This window comes from Spermophilus citellus (genome assembly GCF_964194105.1).
Source record: "Spermophilus citellus genome assembly, chromosome: 7".
In the NCBI taxonomy this organism is placed as follows: Eukaryota; Metazoa; Chordata; class Mammalia; order Rodentia; family Sciuridae; genus Spermophilus; species Spermophilus citellus.
In genome coordinates, this window is record NC_138188.1 from 114185385 (window position 1) to 114201484 (window position 16100).

Genomic DNA, 16100 nt, shown 5'->3' on the forward strand with positions numbered 1-16100 from the left:
TCTTATGGGGGCTTCTTGGTGGAGTAGTAATGAATTTCTACAGTTCACTTGTCTGCATAGAGGTCGTGCTGTGCCTGGCAGTAATCTCCACTGCCCTTCAGAAACTCCATAAATGTGTGACCAAGAACACCACAGAACTGAGGAATATGTTTACTCATTGAAGATTGTGGCCTAATCATACAGCAGGTCCAGAGGCGGCGGCGATAGAAGCCGCGGCGGTGGCCGCGGCTGCAGGGCAGGGGGTGGCGGTGGTCGTCGCGGGGCGGCGGCGGCGGTCTTTCTTTTCAATTTAGATGATCTCATTCATTTATTTATTTTTGTCTAATTTCTCTGAGTTGAACTTTCAGTACATTGTTGGATAGCAGTGTTGGAAGTGGACTTCCTTGTCTTGTTTGTGATCTTAGGGAAGAAGTTTTCAGTGTATCATCTTTGACTATCATGCTAGATGTAGGTTTTTTCATTACATGATATACAACCATGGAGATTATATGTAACATCCTAAATTTATGATAATCTAGTTTGAATTAGTTGCTTAACATACAAAATCTCTGCCTTTTTCTAGCTGTCTTCCTCTTTTATGTTGTTCATGTTACAAATTACATCTTTATCTGTTATAACAGATATATAATCACTTTTATTCATGTCTTTTAAGTAATGTAGGAATAAAAAGTGGAATATAATCCAATATTACAGCAGTATCCATTTTTATAATGCTGCTATGTTTACCTTTGCTGGAGATGGCTATTTTTTCATACACATTTGAGTTACTGTCTAAAGTCTCTTCATTTCAATTTGAGCCCATTAGCATTTCTTTCTAGGTAAGTTTAGTAATAAGAAACCAATTTAGTTTTTGTTTATCTGAGAATGTATTAATTTCTCCCTCTTTTTTGAAAGATAAGTTTTCCAGATATGGAATTCTTGGTCAACAGGGATTTTTTTTCTTTCATCATTAAATATAATATTCTGTTGACTTCTGGCCTAAATGCTTTCTAATGAGAAGCTAGTAATTAATCTTACTAAAGATCCTTTGTGAATGATGAAAAATTCTTTCCTTATCTTTGACTTTTTACAGTTTAATTTTTAGTGTGACTCTTTGGGTCTAACCTATTATAATTCTTTGAGCTTATAGAAAGTGCAGATTGATGGCTTATCAAAGCTTTCAAGTTTTCTGCATTATTTCTTCAAATATTCTTTCTGCCTCTATCTTCTCCTTCAGAGACTTCCACAGTGTGTGCTATGTTAGTCTAGTTGACCTTGATCTACATGTTTTTTGGACTCTGTTCACTTCTTCTTTATTCTTTTTTCTTTTCTGTCCTCCAAACAGAAACAATTCAACTGCTCTGTCTTCAAGTTCACTAATTTTTCTCTTCTGCCTGCCCAAATTGGCCATTGAACCCATGAAATTAATTTTTCACTAATTGTACTTTTCAACTCTAGGAATTCTTTTGGCTCCTTTTAATAATTTCTGTATCTTTATTAATAGACATTCTCATTTTATTTACATATAGTTTTCCTGATTTTATTTATTTTTTTCTCCATCATTTCCTTTTGTTCTTTGAGACATATTTAAGACAGTTGTTATAATGTGTTTGTCTAAGCTGGGTGGTGGTATATGCCTATAATCCCAGCAACTTGGAAGGCTGAGGCTGGAGGATGGCAAGTTCAAAGTCAGCATCAGCAACTCTGCAAAGCCCTAAGTAACTTAGCAAGACCCTATCTCAAAGTGAAAAAGGGTTGGGGATGTATCTCAGTGGTAAAGCGCCCCTGGATTCAATCCCCAGTACCTAATAATAATAAAGTTTTTGCCTCATAAGTCTAATATATGTCTTTCTTCACATACATTGAGGGATGATTTCCCTCAACCTATTTTGTTCTTTGAATAATATTAGAAATCAGATTTTCCTCACTCCCTAGGGTTTGATATTTTTTGGTTTTGCTATCTGTTGAAAGTTGTAATAGTCCATTTATTTAGTGACTTTCCTAGACTATTTCTGTGAAGACAATATCAGGTGTCATGTGTAGCCACCGAAATCTTTGTTCCTTTAGCTTTTGTTTAGCTAGTATTTTGATAGATTTTTCCTTGACCTCTAGGAGTTAAAAAAAATAAACAAACAAAAACACATTTCCTGGCTTTTTCATATTGGTTTTGTGCTGGCGTGCTTATTCATCATGTAGCCAGGTTTGCACTGCGTCCAGAGATCATGAAGAGCTGAACGTCTAGTGTCTTCTCTGAGCATGCCCCTTATCCTTGATACGTGGCTTTCTATATTTTGTGATACATTCAAATACTTTTGGGGGGCACTTATAAATACCCTGGTTTCTCAAAGAAAGTTTTCTTAGCCCTTCCTCCCTGTTTTAAGTGAGCATTGTATATTTCAACTGTAATCTTTTGCTCCAGGCAACTCTGGATTGTTAGTTTATAGTGTTGACAAACAATGTATCCTTCTTTTTGCTCCAGTGAGTTCCCCTCTAGGTGAAATGGAGGTGAGTGCCTTGCATCAATCTATTCTTCAGGTAGCTTCCAGACAGGTAGGACAGACATACATAAGAATTTGGGAAGAAGTCTGCTGTGCCCCCTCTATAACCAGGGACCAGAGAACCACATTGAGGACCCAGGGTTAGTTAGTATCTTCAGATGGCCCCTGAGCTGATAAGGGAATGAGGCACATGCAAGAAAAAAAATGCCACAAAATTGCCTCACTATTTTAAAGTTGCCTTTTTCTTAATTCATTAGTGTTTGCTTTATTGCTATAAATTTATTGCTTTTCAGAGTTCTGGCAAAGTTGGTTCTGAAAGTTTCTAAGTTATTATTTTGTTTTTCTGGAAAGATGGGAGCTTGGAGCTGCCTACTCCAACATTTTGCTGGTGTCATTCCTCATTTGTTACTAAATATTTTAGAACATTACTTATAGTCACTGTGTGTTGCTCCATTGTATAGATGTACCACAATTTACTGTAGATGATACTGTGATGAGCCTCTTTCCACATTTTTTAAAAATTATTTTCTTTTAATGTAGAATGAATTTCCAGAAGTGGAGTAACTATGTTAAAAGTCATGAACATTTTCCTATCTTTTCTTATTTATTGCCAAATGGCTCTGCAAAACTTTGGCATCAATTTGTGTTCCCACAAGCACTTCCTGAGAAGGTGTACTTCATCCCTCCCTTACCTATAATTTAATAAATAGCCTTTGCCTACTTAATAGGCAAAACAATGTCATCTTGCTCTTTTAAGAATTTCTCGTCTGACTTGAATTTGAATCTATTCATTGCTTTGTTCCCTCAGTTTGTGAGGGAACACACACTTGTCGTTCAATTTGTTCATTTACTCACCTCTGTGGGCCAAAGAAGTCACTCCATCCTTCTCATCAAGAATACAACATTCTCCTGTGCTCATAAGTATAAAACTTGGCTTTATTTTGTAGTGAATCTGAATGGTGCCTACCCCAAGCTGGTGCCCTTCAGACCTGCAGGACGGCTGATCTCCCCACCTCTGCTGCTTTCTGTCATTCTCAACATTCTTCTCAGCCTGGCCATGCATATTGTTGGCTTCATCCTGGTTCAGAAACAGCCTTGGTATTCTATGGAATTGCACAGGTATGATCACAGCCTCAATTCCAGCTTCTCACATTCTAATTTCTGTCAAACATAATCTGACCAATATGAAAGGAAGCAAATGAGTTTTCAACCTGCCAATGATCTTGCCTTCCTTAAGTACTTTGGGTAAATTTCTAGCAGTTGTTTCTTCTCTGTAGCAAAGTTTAATGGTATCATTCATTGTCTCTTCTCTATACTGTGTGATAATACAAATATTACCATCTGGATGGCCATAGACCATAGTTTGCTCGGTCTGCCTCCGTTTAAGCTGCCCGCCGTTACTTCATGTCACAGTGAAATTATTAAAATTTTTGCTTTCAAAACTTTCCCTGTTCAATGATAAATTATATGGTCAACCGACTTATAAATGATCAGAGATCTTAAGCCACTCAATAGAAGAATCATGACTTTCTCATCTCTTTCCTGTGTACTTTTAATCTACACAGTGGGTGCACAATTTGATGAATAAATAGCCAGTTGAATCTATCATCTATTGATCGATCAATCTATCTAACCATCCATCCATCAATCAATCCATCCTTCCAACATGTAGGTCTATCATTGTGGGTTTATTTCTTCTAATTATTTAACCAAGCATAAGCAATTATAGAAGTGCTGAGTGCCTGCTCTGGACATTGTCTGGCATGGAGTCTCATGGATTACAAGTGCTTCATAGGGCTTGTCACCTTACTTCATTATCTGTTTTTGTTCTCTTTCAGTGCCTGCACAGCACAAAATCAAAGCATCTCAAAGTTAAACATTTCTCCAACAGCTCCTGAAAAAGTTGGAAGTAATAGTGCCTTTACAAGTTTTGAGAACACTACTATATGGTTCTTGGGAACAATCAACTGTATCATTGTGGCTTTTATATTCTCTAAAGGAAAACCATTCAGGCAGCCCACCTATACAAACTGTGAGTAAAGTTGTATGGGATCAGAGGTGAAGGGTCATAAGAGAGAATAGAAATGCTCATGCCACACAAGAAACAGCTAAGTGGACTCACCTTGTGTCTCCTAAGTCCCACTCCAGAGCTCTGTAAAGCACCGTGTGCAGCCTTACCCCTGGGGTTCTTGCTCCTTACTTTAAAGCTGCATTAGATTGGAGGCTTCCCTCCCCATCTTTTCCCTTCACCTGATGTTTTTAGGTGTCTTTTTTGGGGATCACTCCAAATTGGGGAAGATTGATTTATTTCCTTACTTGTCAGAATTCATTCTGGTAGGTGGGAAGAGGGGTCAGTTGGAACCAGTCTTCTGTCATGAAGATAGTGGTCAGAACGCTATTATGTGGTATTGGGTTGGAGAAACCTGTAAAGAGGATTGAGGAGGCTCTCTGCTGAAATACCTCTTGTCTTCTTACATTTGAGTAGAGGAGGTATGTCAGGAGGGGCAGTGGGTTACTATTTAGTCTCTGGGTCATTAATATGTATATAAGCCCTTCCCCTCCAACTGGGGAGATTGAGAAGCACAAGTTGAAGAATCAGTATCCTTATAAAAATATATTTATTCAAGGAAAATTATTTTGTCTTTCTCTTTCTTAGGCTGAAGAATCAGTGAATGCTGACCTCTATATAATTGCAATTTAAAAATATTTTTATTTACAGCCCTCCTTTCCTTTCCAGAAAAAAATCAAGACAGATGAGTTGTATTATAGAGAGCCAGATACTTGAATGTCTTCACAGCATTTATTGAAAATGTATTCTGTCAATGTTCTATCTCTAGATATTTACCATTTTTATTAATTGAAACTTATAATATGCATGTGGAAATTACCACTTGCCTCAAGGACATGCTTGAAAATTACAGATGTGAGTCCCATTGCATAGAAATGAGTGCTTGCCATCTATTATGCTGTGTTTGATGTAGAAATCAAGTAAATTTAATGCTAATCTAGAGTATGTCTGTCAATAAATGTGACACTTCATACTCTGATTTCTCAAAATGATAGCTTGTGTTCTTATTTCCTCAGATATATTTGTCCTTGTGCTGATTATACAGCTGTGCGTGTGTATATTCATTCTATTTGCTGATATTCCAGAATTGTATAGAAGTTTGGATGTAAGTCTTATCTCTGGGGAGATGATGATGTTTTACAGTTTTGTTACACCCTGACTTTAAAAATCAGGTCGCAATTGCAATTGACATGGATTTTTGTTTTATTTGTCTTTCTTAGACATACATGACAATAGAGTGTATTATACATACATGGAGTGTAACTTATTTTATTAGGATCTTATTCTTGCGGTTGCACATGATTGACATGGATTCTTAACACCAATTATATAATTTTGGAATGGCAGAGTTTTAAAATGCTGAATTTAAACCTACTTTTAAATTTAAGCTGATCAGGAAAAAATAATTCTATCTAGTCTGGATTTCCTGAGAATAAAGGCAGCCTTTGAAAAGTATTGAGAATTTTTCTTTTAAAAGATCCCCTGTAAGAATAGAATAAATCTATTTCTACATTTTCTCTCAAATATGAAGAGAATTTTCTTCTAAGTACTTCTGTTTTAAAGCTGTTTAAAACAGTTTGCCTGCAACAAGTTTTAGGTTGATTCTCAAATCTGTATTTACATTTTCCCCTCTTTAAAAACACATTTTTCTGTATGTTCACACTTAATGTATGAAAACTTACTCAAAGAGCCCAATTCTATCACATGCACTCTCTTACATTTTATAATATTGGGACACCTTTGAAACCCTTATACCACACTTTTACCTACTCAAAGAAGGAAAGAGCAAGTATTTTGATTCCTCCAGTCTATTCCACTTTTGAATTCAGATGTAATCATTGCTAAATGTTCTTTACATCAGTAAATACACTCAGAAGTGCTGGATAAAGGAACTGAGCTTTTTAAACATAGTGTGGTGTATATTTTAACCTAGTGCTTTGCTTGCCTCTCTGTGTCAAAGATTAGTTTTAACAGGGCCAATATCATATCCTCTTAGTTATTGTATTACCAGTGCCTTTATTCAGCGAAAAGCACAAAATGACGAAGGAATGACTAATTGATCAGCATATATTAGGTTGCTAAATTCAGACAAGCACTTTGGACATACAGTGCATGCAAAACCAGCACACCTTCATGAGCTCATGGTGACTTTGACATACTAACAAAATGTCTATCTTAGTTTCTTCATCTTTAAAATTGTGTTATTTTGGTTAGCAGTGTTACCATTGTCAAATGTCTTCATTAACTAGAATAACGACTTGTAGAAATACATAGACTTTATCCATAAGCTAACCTTCCTGATCCTGCAGAAGTTAAGGCTTAGCCATGTTGGTTTAAGCACACTCTTAAGTATAGGAAGACACCCAGAAAGACTGGACACCTGCTGTAACAAAGCCGGGAACCTATTTGGTTGGAGGGAACCTATGTGGAGTCATCGCGAACCTGACCAGAGGATCCCTCCAAGAATTACTGCTCACTCTGAAAATAATTGTGTTTCTTTTTATTTCATAAACATATGAATTCATTAAAGAAGATTTAGAATATGCAGGCAAGGAGAATTATAATATTATTCACTATATCCTTCTATCCTTCAAAATTCATGTATTATAAAATGTGCATTGACTAATTTATGAAATGTATTTTATCTTAAATGGAACCATACTGTTTTGCAACCTAGATACTGCTCTTTTTAAAAAAGTAATTATTTTAAATAGGGAGTACATTCACATGGTTTAAAATTCGAAAATTATAATATAGTGAAATTTCTCTCCCATCCTACCTCCCCTCTGGTGGCAACCAATGACCAGTTTATGTTATATAACTTCACACTTATTTTATACATATGTACAGAAGTATATGTATATATTTCTTATGTGTATATCATCTACGTTTTTACATAAATAGTAGCAAACTATTATATTTATTCATTATTCTGAGATGTAGATATCAAGGTGTGGGCAGTGATTATTGTAAGAGATTTATTTATTGGAGGAGCTGCCTGTGGGGGAAAGAGTAGGAAGCCAGGGGAGGTGGGGAGAGGCATCAGTCTGCTCTGTGGGCCTGACCCTGTGAAGGAGAGATGGAAGGATGGAGGCTGCCTGAGCAGACTGAGCCTGCAGTGCAGTCCCAAGGAAGTGGAGCCAAAATAGCCTGTCAGGAGTATCTGGAATCTCACAGGATCAAGTCTCATGAGGATCTATGTCAACCACATTTATGGGCCATGAACAGCCCATGAGAAATATGGCTTTCAGGTGGATGTGGTGTTGCATTCTGAGCATACTAGTTGGGGCATCCATTATTCATTTTTCTAACTGCAGGAGATCTGAACAGAACATCTTCATAGCTGCTATGACTTACACCTCACTTCTTTCATGCCTCTGTGTATTTTGGTAATTGTTTCGTACCAGGACATAAATCCTCATTACATTTACTGAAAACATAATATTATTTTATAAACATACACACACATATATATACTGTATTTCATTATATGGCACATGTTAGACATATACCATAATTTATATGTAGTCCCCTATTAATCGACATTTAGATGATTTCCGATTTTTCACTATTACAAACAAAGATACAATAACATAACATTGCACATATATAATTTCACCCATTGTACAAGGATATCTCTGGGATAAATTCCTAGAAATGGATTTTAATTTTTAATTCTGAGAGCTCTGTTCTCTATAGAGCTGCATCAGCTTTTACCCCCACCAGTGTCTGAGGCAAGGTTCAGGACTGCTGGGTATACCAGAGAGTACTTGACTTTTTTTCATTCATTCTTCATCCTTCCACCCACTCATCCATCCATTTATCAGTTAATTCATGCATTCAGCACACATCCATATATGTCAGACATGGTGTGGGAAGGAGTTAGGGAAGACACTGAAGAAGTGTGTAAAGAGACAGGTAGTGATAATCTTGACTTCAGCTCCAATTGCTCCTTTGTCAAGTTCCCTTTGAAGACACAGCCCATGCAGCTGCAGGCAGAGGTCTTTAGGCTGAAGCCCCAACCCAGTGCTCAAAAGCAGGATTCGACTAAGGAGAGATGGCACCAGAGGGAAGAGGATAATGCTGTCCAAGGTGGAGGTGTGACATAAGTACCCGCTGCTTGTACAGCCTTGTTCCTGTGTTCCCTCTTAAAACAAAGCAGGCAGGAAAAAAGTTTTGATTATTATCTATTTTTATTGCCATCTGAGCAAAGTTATTTTAGGTAATTTATACATTACAGAGAAAAGAAAGAAGAATAAAACAATAATAATCATCATCAAATTGTTGGAATCATTGAATACAAGCCTTCCACATTTTTTCTATGTATATATGCACAGAAATTCTTTATATGTGTGTATGTAATACTCATTCCTACATACATTCATAAATTGGTATATACATATTACTTATGTGGTTTGTAACCTGTGAAAACATACATGGTGAATGTGAAGACTTTTCAGGTGAAAATGTATTTGTTCTTAGACTAACTGTGCTTCATCACCCCCTCCCAGCTGCTCTGCACGCCTGTCCTGTGGAGGGTCTACATCCTCATCATGCTCAGCTCCAATTTTTTTGTGTCCCTTATTGTGGAGGTAAGTGCCCTCACGGCCTGATAATCATTGTGTGTGTGTGTGTGTGTGTGTGTGTGTGTGTGTGTGTGTGTGTATGCGGGCGCAGACACATGTGCACTCTTCATTTCCCCACTCAACCTCTTTTGTCCCCCCTGGCAACCACTAATCTCCATTTTGTCTCTATGGGTTTGTCTGTTCTGGACATTTCACATAAATGAAATCATCCAGTATGCTGCTTTTTGTATCTGGCTTCTTTCACTTAATGGCTTGTATCAGTTTTACTTTACAGATAGGAAATGAGATGCATAGTCAGCTTTTCCAGCTTTTATTCTGCAGCTTCCATTTGCCCCTTGTCCTCACTGAAATGAACTGAGGATACCCTTTTTATTTCTACATAGTTCAGTATCTCTTCCTTTAGGGCTGTTAGATAGAACTCCCTTCTTTAAAGCTTGCTGTTGGACAGGGGGTGCCTCCTAAAATGTCTCCACGAAGAAGTGAGATAAAGGATTCCACCTGTCTCTATTCATTCTCCAAATTATAAAACTAGACTGTCCCAACAAATCAGGTATTCATCATTATGAATACCTTTCAGCCTGACTTCCCTGGGGTGTTGTAAAGGTAGGAGCTCAATAAACCTTCCTTAGCATGCAAAGTCTGCAGAGTGGCTGATGGCAGAATAGGGCATTGAATCAGAGCATCAGAGTTTCTCCCTATATGCTAAGACAGAGTTTCTCAAACTTGAGTGTGCACCCAGAACACCTGGAAGGTTTGGCAAACCCCCAGGCTGTCTGATTCAGTAGGTCTAGAGTAGGCGTAAACATTAGTGTTTGCATTTCTGACAGGCTGCCAGGTGCTTCTGATGTGGCCTGACCACAGTTTAAGAAGCATTATGCTAAACCCTGTGGTCTCCAAAGCAACCAAATTAAGATGAGAGAACAAACCCCATGGGTATCCTCAAACTGAGTTATAGAAGGATGGTCCTCCCCTTTAAAGGAAAATCTTGTGTGTATATCTTGTCCTTATCCATGCTCACAGGGTTTCCTCTGTCTGGTATATGTTTCCCCAAGTTTGCACACTGAAGCTCTATTTCATGCTGTATGATACAACTGAAGTACCGCCCTCCTCATGAATCTTTCCTCATCTCTTAATCTGTTAGAAAAACAATAAAATTCAAATAGTGGTAGCTCGAACAGTAAAGATATTTATTGACTTAACCAGAAGGGTGGAGGTAGGTGGCTCCAGGACTTGGTATGGTTAGGGATCTGCATTCTTTGATCTTTCTCTCCTACAACCTTGGATGTCACTGCCCATAGAGCTCCCACAGAGTTGTATGATGTATCTGTTTTCATCATGGAAGGAGAGGCACCAGCAAGCTTTTTATCACTCAAATCCGAATTTTTAAAATCAGTCAATAAAAGTTTTCTGCAGCCCATCAGCGGACTTCATGTGGGCGTCATTGGTTAAAGTGCATCATTGTCCTGACTAGAAAAGGATTCTGGGAAAGGTACTCTGTGCCAAAAATTAGACAGATTGCCTCAGGCCTTTTATTTTCTTTCTTTCTTCCTTCCTTCCTTCTTTCCTTCCTTCCTTCCTTCCTTCCTTCCTTCCTTCCTTCCTTCCTTCCCTCCCTCCCTCCCTCCCTCTCTCTTTCTCCTCCTCCTCCTCCTCCTCCTTCTTCTTCCTGGGGATTGAACTCAGGGCACTCTGCCACTGAGCCTGAGCCACATCCCCATCCCTGTTTTGTGTTTTATTTAGAGACAGGGTCTCATCCAGTTGCTCACCTCGCTTTTGCTGAAGCTGGCTTTGAACTCACCACCCTCCTTCCTGAGCAGCTGGGATTACAGGTGTGCACCACCGTGCCCAGCCAGACTGATTTTTGGACAGTTTTTGTTTGTTTGTTTCAGGTGGGCAGGGAAGAGCTGGGAGGAAGTGGGCCATAGGATGGTCAAGTGTCAACATCTCCCCTAATCTGCCAGGAAACCCTTCTCCTGTCAGCATACCTGTAGTGAACAGTTGCTCAGGGTAGTCTACCTGGGTATGAATTCTGCCTCCCAGACTTTCTTGCTGTCTGACTTGGGGCAATTTACTCCACTTCTTCGCATTTGTTTCCCCTCTATAAAATGGAGCCAATAATAACACCTTACCTCATAGGGTACCGAAGCCTGAAATGTGAATGTTGAAAAGCACATAGTAGGGGTTTGAAAATATAAGCCATAATTATTATCTTATCTCTTATGCACTTACCACTTCTTACTTTGTATCTACCAATCCTTTAATCATTCCTTTCATCTTTCAATTCTTCTCACGAGTATTTGCTGACCGTGTGCCAATGTCCTCCGGCACTATGCCACACCATCTGCCAGGAGAAAGAGGATTAGTGCTATAATTATCTGCACGTTCATTTCTTCTCTCACCTGCCCTTAGACTATGCTGTCAAGGACTCCTGTTCGTAGCTACTGCACCCAAAACTCTGCTTTATTCCAGTAGGGGCTAAATTAAAGTTCATTCAATTATTAAATGTAAGAAGCTCCCCATACCCCTAGCAAATAGAAAGGGTAAAAGTTTGATGCTCATGAAAGGTAAAGTTTCTTCTTTGTTTCTCATGTTGAGTGAGAAATACAGATGTGTACCTCAATATTTAGTTCCCAGTAGCTGCTAAATTGAAAAGCAACATCGAAGGGTAGTAGATCCCAATCCAGGTGCCTCCACTTCATCTCCAGATGCTCAGAGTTGCCTGATTTCCTTGAGGTCAGCAGGTACTCGGGGATAACCAAAACCACTTGGGATTTTGGTGAAGGCAGTTGCAACTGAGAATTATGGATACTAAGTTTTCCTGCCTTGTGTAGGTAAAGGGCTCTGGGTATGTGTGTCAGAGATGCTAAGGATTCCTGGGATGAGCTGTACCCACCACATACTGCCTGGGCAGTCTGTAGCACTGATGTTCCAGAGAGGTTTTTTAAGGGGCAGGCATGAAAGATGGCTGGCCTCCTTTTACACATCCTCAGTATTGCTTGGTTTGCTGAGGTCTAACTCCAACCCCAATCCTAACCCTTGTTGTAACCCTAATCTTAGAGCAGTGCAGAAAACAAACAGGTTTCAACAGTACCTTACTATTTCCCTTTCCTCCTGCTGAGAAGATGTAAGAGCTAATATGGACAGCATTAGTCACCCCCACTTTTTAAATTAGGTGTGTGTATTTGTGTGTAAATATATAGCACATGGATTACATTGTAGCCAGTCTGAAAAGCTCATGTGGTGAAGTTTATTTATTTATTTATATTATTATTATTACTTTTTGTGGGGGGTGGGTCCCAGGGATTGAACTCAGGGGCACTCAACCACTGAGCCTCATCCCCAGCCCTATTTTGTATTTTATTTAGAGACAGGGTCTCACTGAGTTGCTTAGTGCCTCGCTTTTGCTGAGGGTGGCTTTGATTTTTTTTTTTTTTTTTTTTAAGAAACAGTGTCTTATTCAGACTTTCCTTTTTTTTTTTTTTCTAGCTGTGCATTTAATTTATAATGTAGAGTGACAGGCCAGATAAGCTCGCAGTGCTTCAGTGTCCCTTTCCAGAGCAGCAAGGTGACAGAGGTCATCACACTTTTAGAACTGAGGAAAGCTCCAGGGGAGATGGAGAGCACTAAAGTTTCTCCATCTCTCTCTCTCCCTCCCTCCTCTCTCTCTCTCTCTCTCTCTCTCTCTCTCTCTCTCTCTCTGTCTTTCTCCTGTGTGTGTGTGTGTGTGTGTGTGTGTGTGTGGTTTAATTTGAAATCCTGCTAAGTTTTCTTGGAGTTAAATTAGACTTAAAAGCTGCGAGTTGATGCTCATATTCCTGCCTTATCCCAGCTCTACCGAGAACTATAGTTCTCTTGTTAAATGAGGACAAAACCCTGCTGTGGACAGTAGAATAACAAGTCTTGCTGGCTGAGCCCTGAGGTTTGCACGAAGCAGATGAAGGCTACGTGGGTCTTCCATAGCCTCCAGAAGATGATCTCTTTTAGAGGAAAGAGATGAGTGCCCATCTATTCTTCATTGGGTAATAAGACTTAAACAGCAAAGATGGGTGAATTTTAGGAAAATCACTGTCTTTGGCAAAGTTCCTTGTAGAATCCCATACAGTTAACTCTTTCAATTTAGCAAAGATACATGGTGGACATAAAAATCATGTCTAATTTTATGGGACAACTTGGGTTCTCATATTTTCTCACTTCTTTCATGGTAACATCTACGATGCTCAACTTTTGTGACCAAATATGATAAAAGTGGAAAATTAATACACTAACCTATTATGCACTCAACATTATAAGTTATACTGTGGTCTCTGTTCAAGGCTCAGTCTCTCATGAAATAAGATATCATCAGACCACAAGCTTCTAGAGAGGCATGTGTAGACAGGGCCACAGTGCACAGCCATTTGTTAAAGGAGTAGTTAAGAAGGGTGGGGACAGGGTGGGAGCTATGCCATGCTTGGCCCTGCATTGTAAGGAGAATTATGTATCCTAAAATCAACATAAGCAGGGGATTATTACTTCTAACCACTGAGACTTGGATAGGGTAATTAATTTGCCCACAGAAATTGTTAGAGCTGGGACCTGAATCCAGATCTGTCCGACTCCAAGACTGAGGCTTGTATTCTAATTTCAACAACCTCTATTCATGACGAGGCATGATATGCCAGGGTGTACCAGAGAAATATAGATAGCACATTGAGTAATTTGAAATTTAATTTAGATGTGAGACTCAAAATAAGTCTATCTTTCAGGCAGGTCACTTTGGGCTTGGTTTCCAGGTTCTAGAAAGTATATGTTCTTTCTTCCCAGAAAAATTACTTAAGTAGTAAAGTTTGAGAAACCAAGACTTATCTCATGAAACCTCCTTACGTTTGTTAGGCTCAAGTTCTTTGTTAAGTTGAATCTAAGCAACCGTAACAACAGTGCCTTATTATGGTCTGTGACGTGCTTTAGCCTCAGAGGCCCTGACCTCTGATTGTAAACAGAAACTTTTATTTTGCAGGAGGCCATTATTGAAAACCGAGCTCTGTGGATGGCAATCAAAAAATGTGTTGGCTATCAATCAAAAAGCCAGTATCGAATATGGCAGAGGAATTTGGCGAATGATTCCAGCTGGCCCCCGCTAAACCAAATCTCCTACTCCGATATGCCTGGGCATGGCAGGGGGGTGTCCTACAGCAATCCTGTGTTTGAAAGCAATGAGGAACAGCTCTGAAGGGAATGTGATAGCCAAGTGATATCACAGAGAAACAATGACAAAGTGACCTGTCTCAGTGATGTTAAAGCAGTGCGACTCTTATAATATCAACTGGAGTTTTGGGGATACCAAAATCAATATCAAATTATGGTGACAAATTAAAGTCTGTCTGAGAAAGTACTTTCTACAGAGAAGAACACCACCCCGTAGAAGAGTACGTTCCTCTTGGCTTTTGAAAGTATTGGAGGCATCCGGTGGATCATGGATGGGCCAAGGATTGAAGTTGGTCAAGAGATTGGCAAGCTGAGGAAAATACAGAATCTTTCTTCTTAGGATAAGTCTTCCTTTTTTCCTTTTTTTAAAAAAAAATGAGTTGAAGGGAAGTCATACTATGTATAGTTATAGAGTCGTAACAAGCTACAGGTCAGTTCTGAACTTTTACTTCATTGATGGAAAAACTAATCCATGGGAATCATCATGGCAGTCTTGATTATCTGATTTCCTTTCCTGTGCAGTTATTTTCAGTTTTGAAGCTTCTCCCTCTGCTTCTGGGTTTCCCCCTACATATTGTTCAGGATAAGTTCAGCCAACGCTCCAATAACAACCCCCACATCTCAGTTCCTTCATATGCTGGAGCTTCTCTCTTACTCCAGGTGACTCTAGGACAGCTGTACTGACAGTGCTGACTGATGAACTGATGGATCCCCCTGGGCTCCCTGCTTCTAGTGGCAGGGTAAGGAAGATACTGGAGACCACACGGGGTGCTTCACAGTCTCATCTCAAAGTCTGTTCTGCCCTCCTTTCATTAGCCAGGGATTTGGCCACAGAGCTGGAAAGTGTGGTCTCTTGTGTCTGGGGACTCTTCATAGTTCTGTGAGTGTGTGTGTGTGTGTGTGTGTGTGTGTGTGTGTGTGTGTGTGTTTTACTGAGGATTGCACCCAGGGCTTCATGTACGCTAAACAAGCACTCTGCCATGGAGTTACACCTCCAGGCCTTAGGGGGTCTACATAGACATGTGGCCTGTGACCACACAGGTTCTCCTGCTTCCAAGGGCCCCGTGCTTGGTTTAATGCTCTGCTGTTTCTATGGTATAACTTTTTAAACAAAGTTGCCTTATTTTCATTTTTTGCACTGGGCCTCACAAATGATGTAGCTCTCTGACTCACATTCTAGGGGAAGCAAGGAAAGTAGCATCTCAAAGAGCATGAGTATTAAACACTGAACTCTTCTTCTCCCAACCCTGTGAATGTCTCTGTTTTAGGAACTCCTAATCTCATGTGCTCAACTCCAAGAGTTTCTACTTCTCTGCTTCTTATTTTTGAGATATTTTAGTCTCATGCATTTTGCAAAATATATATCATCATTATATAAGTCACCTCATAACCTTTGCATTTTCTAAGTTTAAGCCTTCAGTTTCTGGAAAACAAAAAAATTTTCTCTTATTTTATCACTATTACCACTTGTTCATATTGTATTAATTCAGCATAGAAAACACCCAGTTTTCTGTTAAGTCACTAGATGATATTGAATTCTAGGAGAACAGTCACACACAGTATTTCAAAGCAAAAGTAAAATTTCATCATGAACATGAAATCCTAAATGAATGCTTTGAGCAGGACATGAGTGTTCTGGTCCTGGTGGGCTTTGCTATCTATGAACAGCACCTGCGAGTGTCCCTTTCCCCAGCTGAGCTCTTGAGGATAGTTGGTAGCTCTGGGACTGTGACTACAGCTGCTTCTGGGAAAATCAGTGTCTCATAGCCATGAGGGTACCTTGTG

The 16100-nt window shown here is 39.3% G+C and overlaps 2 protein-coding genes across 3 annotated transcripts in view; one reads left to right on the forward strand and one right to left on the reverse strand.

The window, feature by feature from the left end:
- The window catches only part of ATP13A4 (ATPase 13A4), a gene marked incomplete at both ends in the record, with an annotated part of 126487 nt that extends 112147 nt beyond the window's left edge, over positions 1-14340 (forward strand). For both annotated transcript variants that reach the window (XM_081300940.1, XM_081300939.1), the window contains 5 exons: positions 3425-3596; positions 4316-4509; positions 5562-5650; positions 9057-9137; positions 14128-14340. In XM_081300940.1, coding sequence (XP_081157066.1) covers positions 3425-3596; positions 4316-4509; positions 5562-5650; positions 9057-9137; positions 14128-14340 — 749 coding nt within the window. The remainder of the gene's footprint in view (positions 1-3424; positions 3597-4315; positions 4510-5561; positions 5651-9056; positions 9138-14127) is intronic.
- Positions 43-270, reverse strand: LOC308652862 (uncharacterized protein). Its single transcript, XM_081300942.1, has one exon. The coding sequence runs from the start codon at positions 177-179 to the stop codon at positions 45-47; it is 135 nt and encodes a 44-aa protein (XP_081157068.1). The 5' UTR covers positions 180-270; the 3' UTR covers positions 43-44.
- Positions 14341-16100: the final 1760 nt, after the last annotated feature.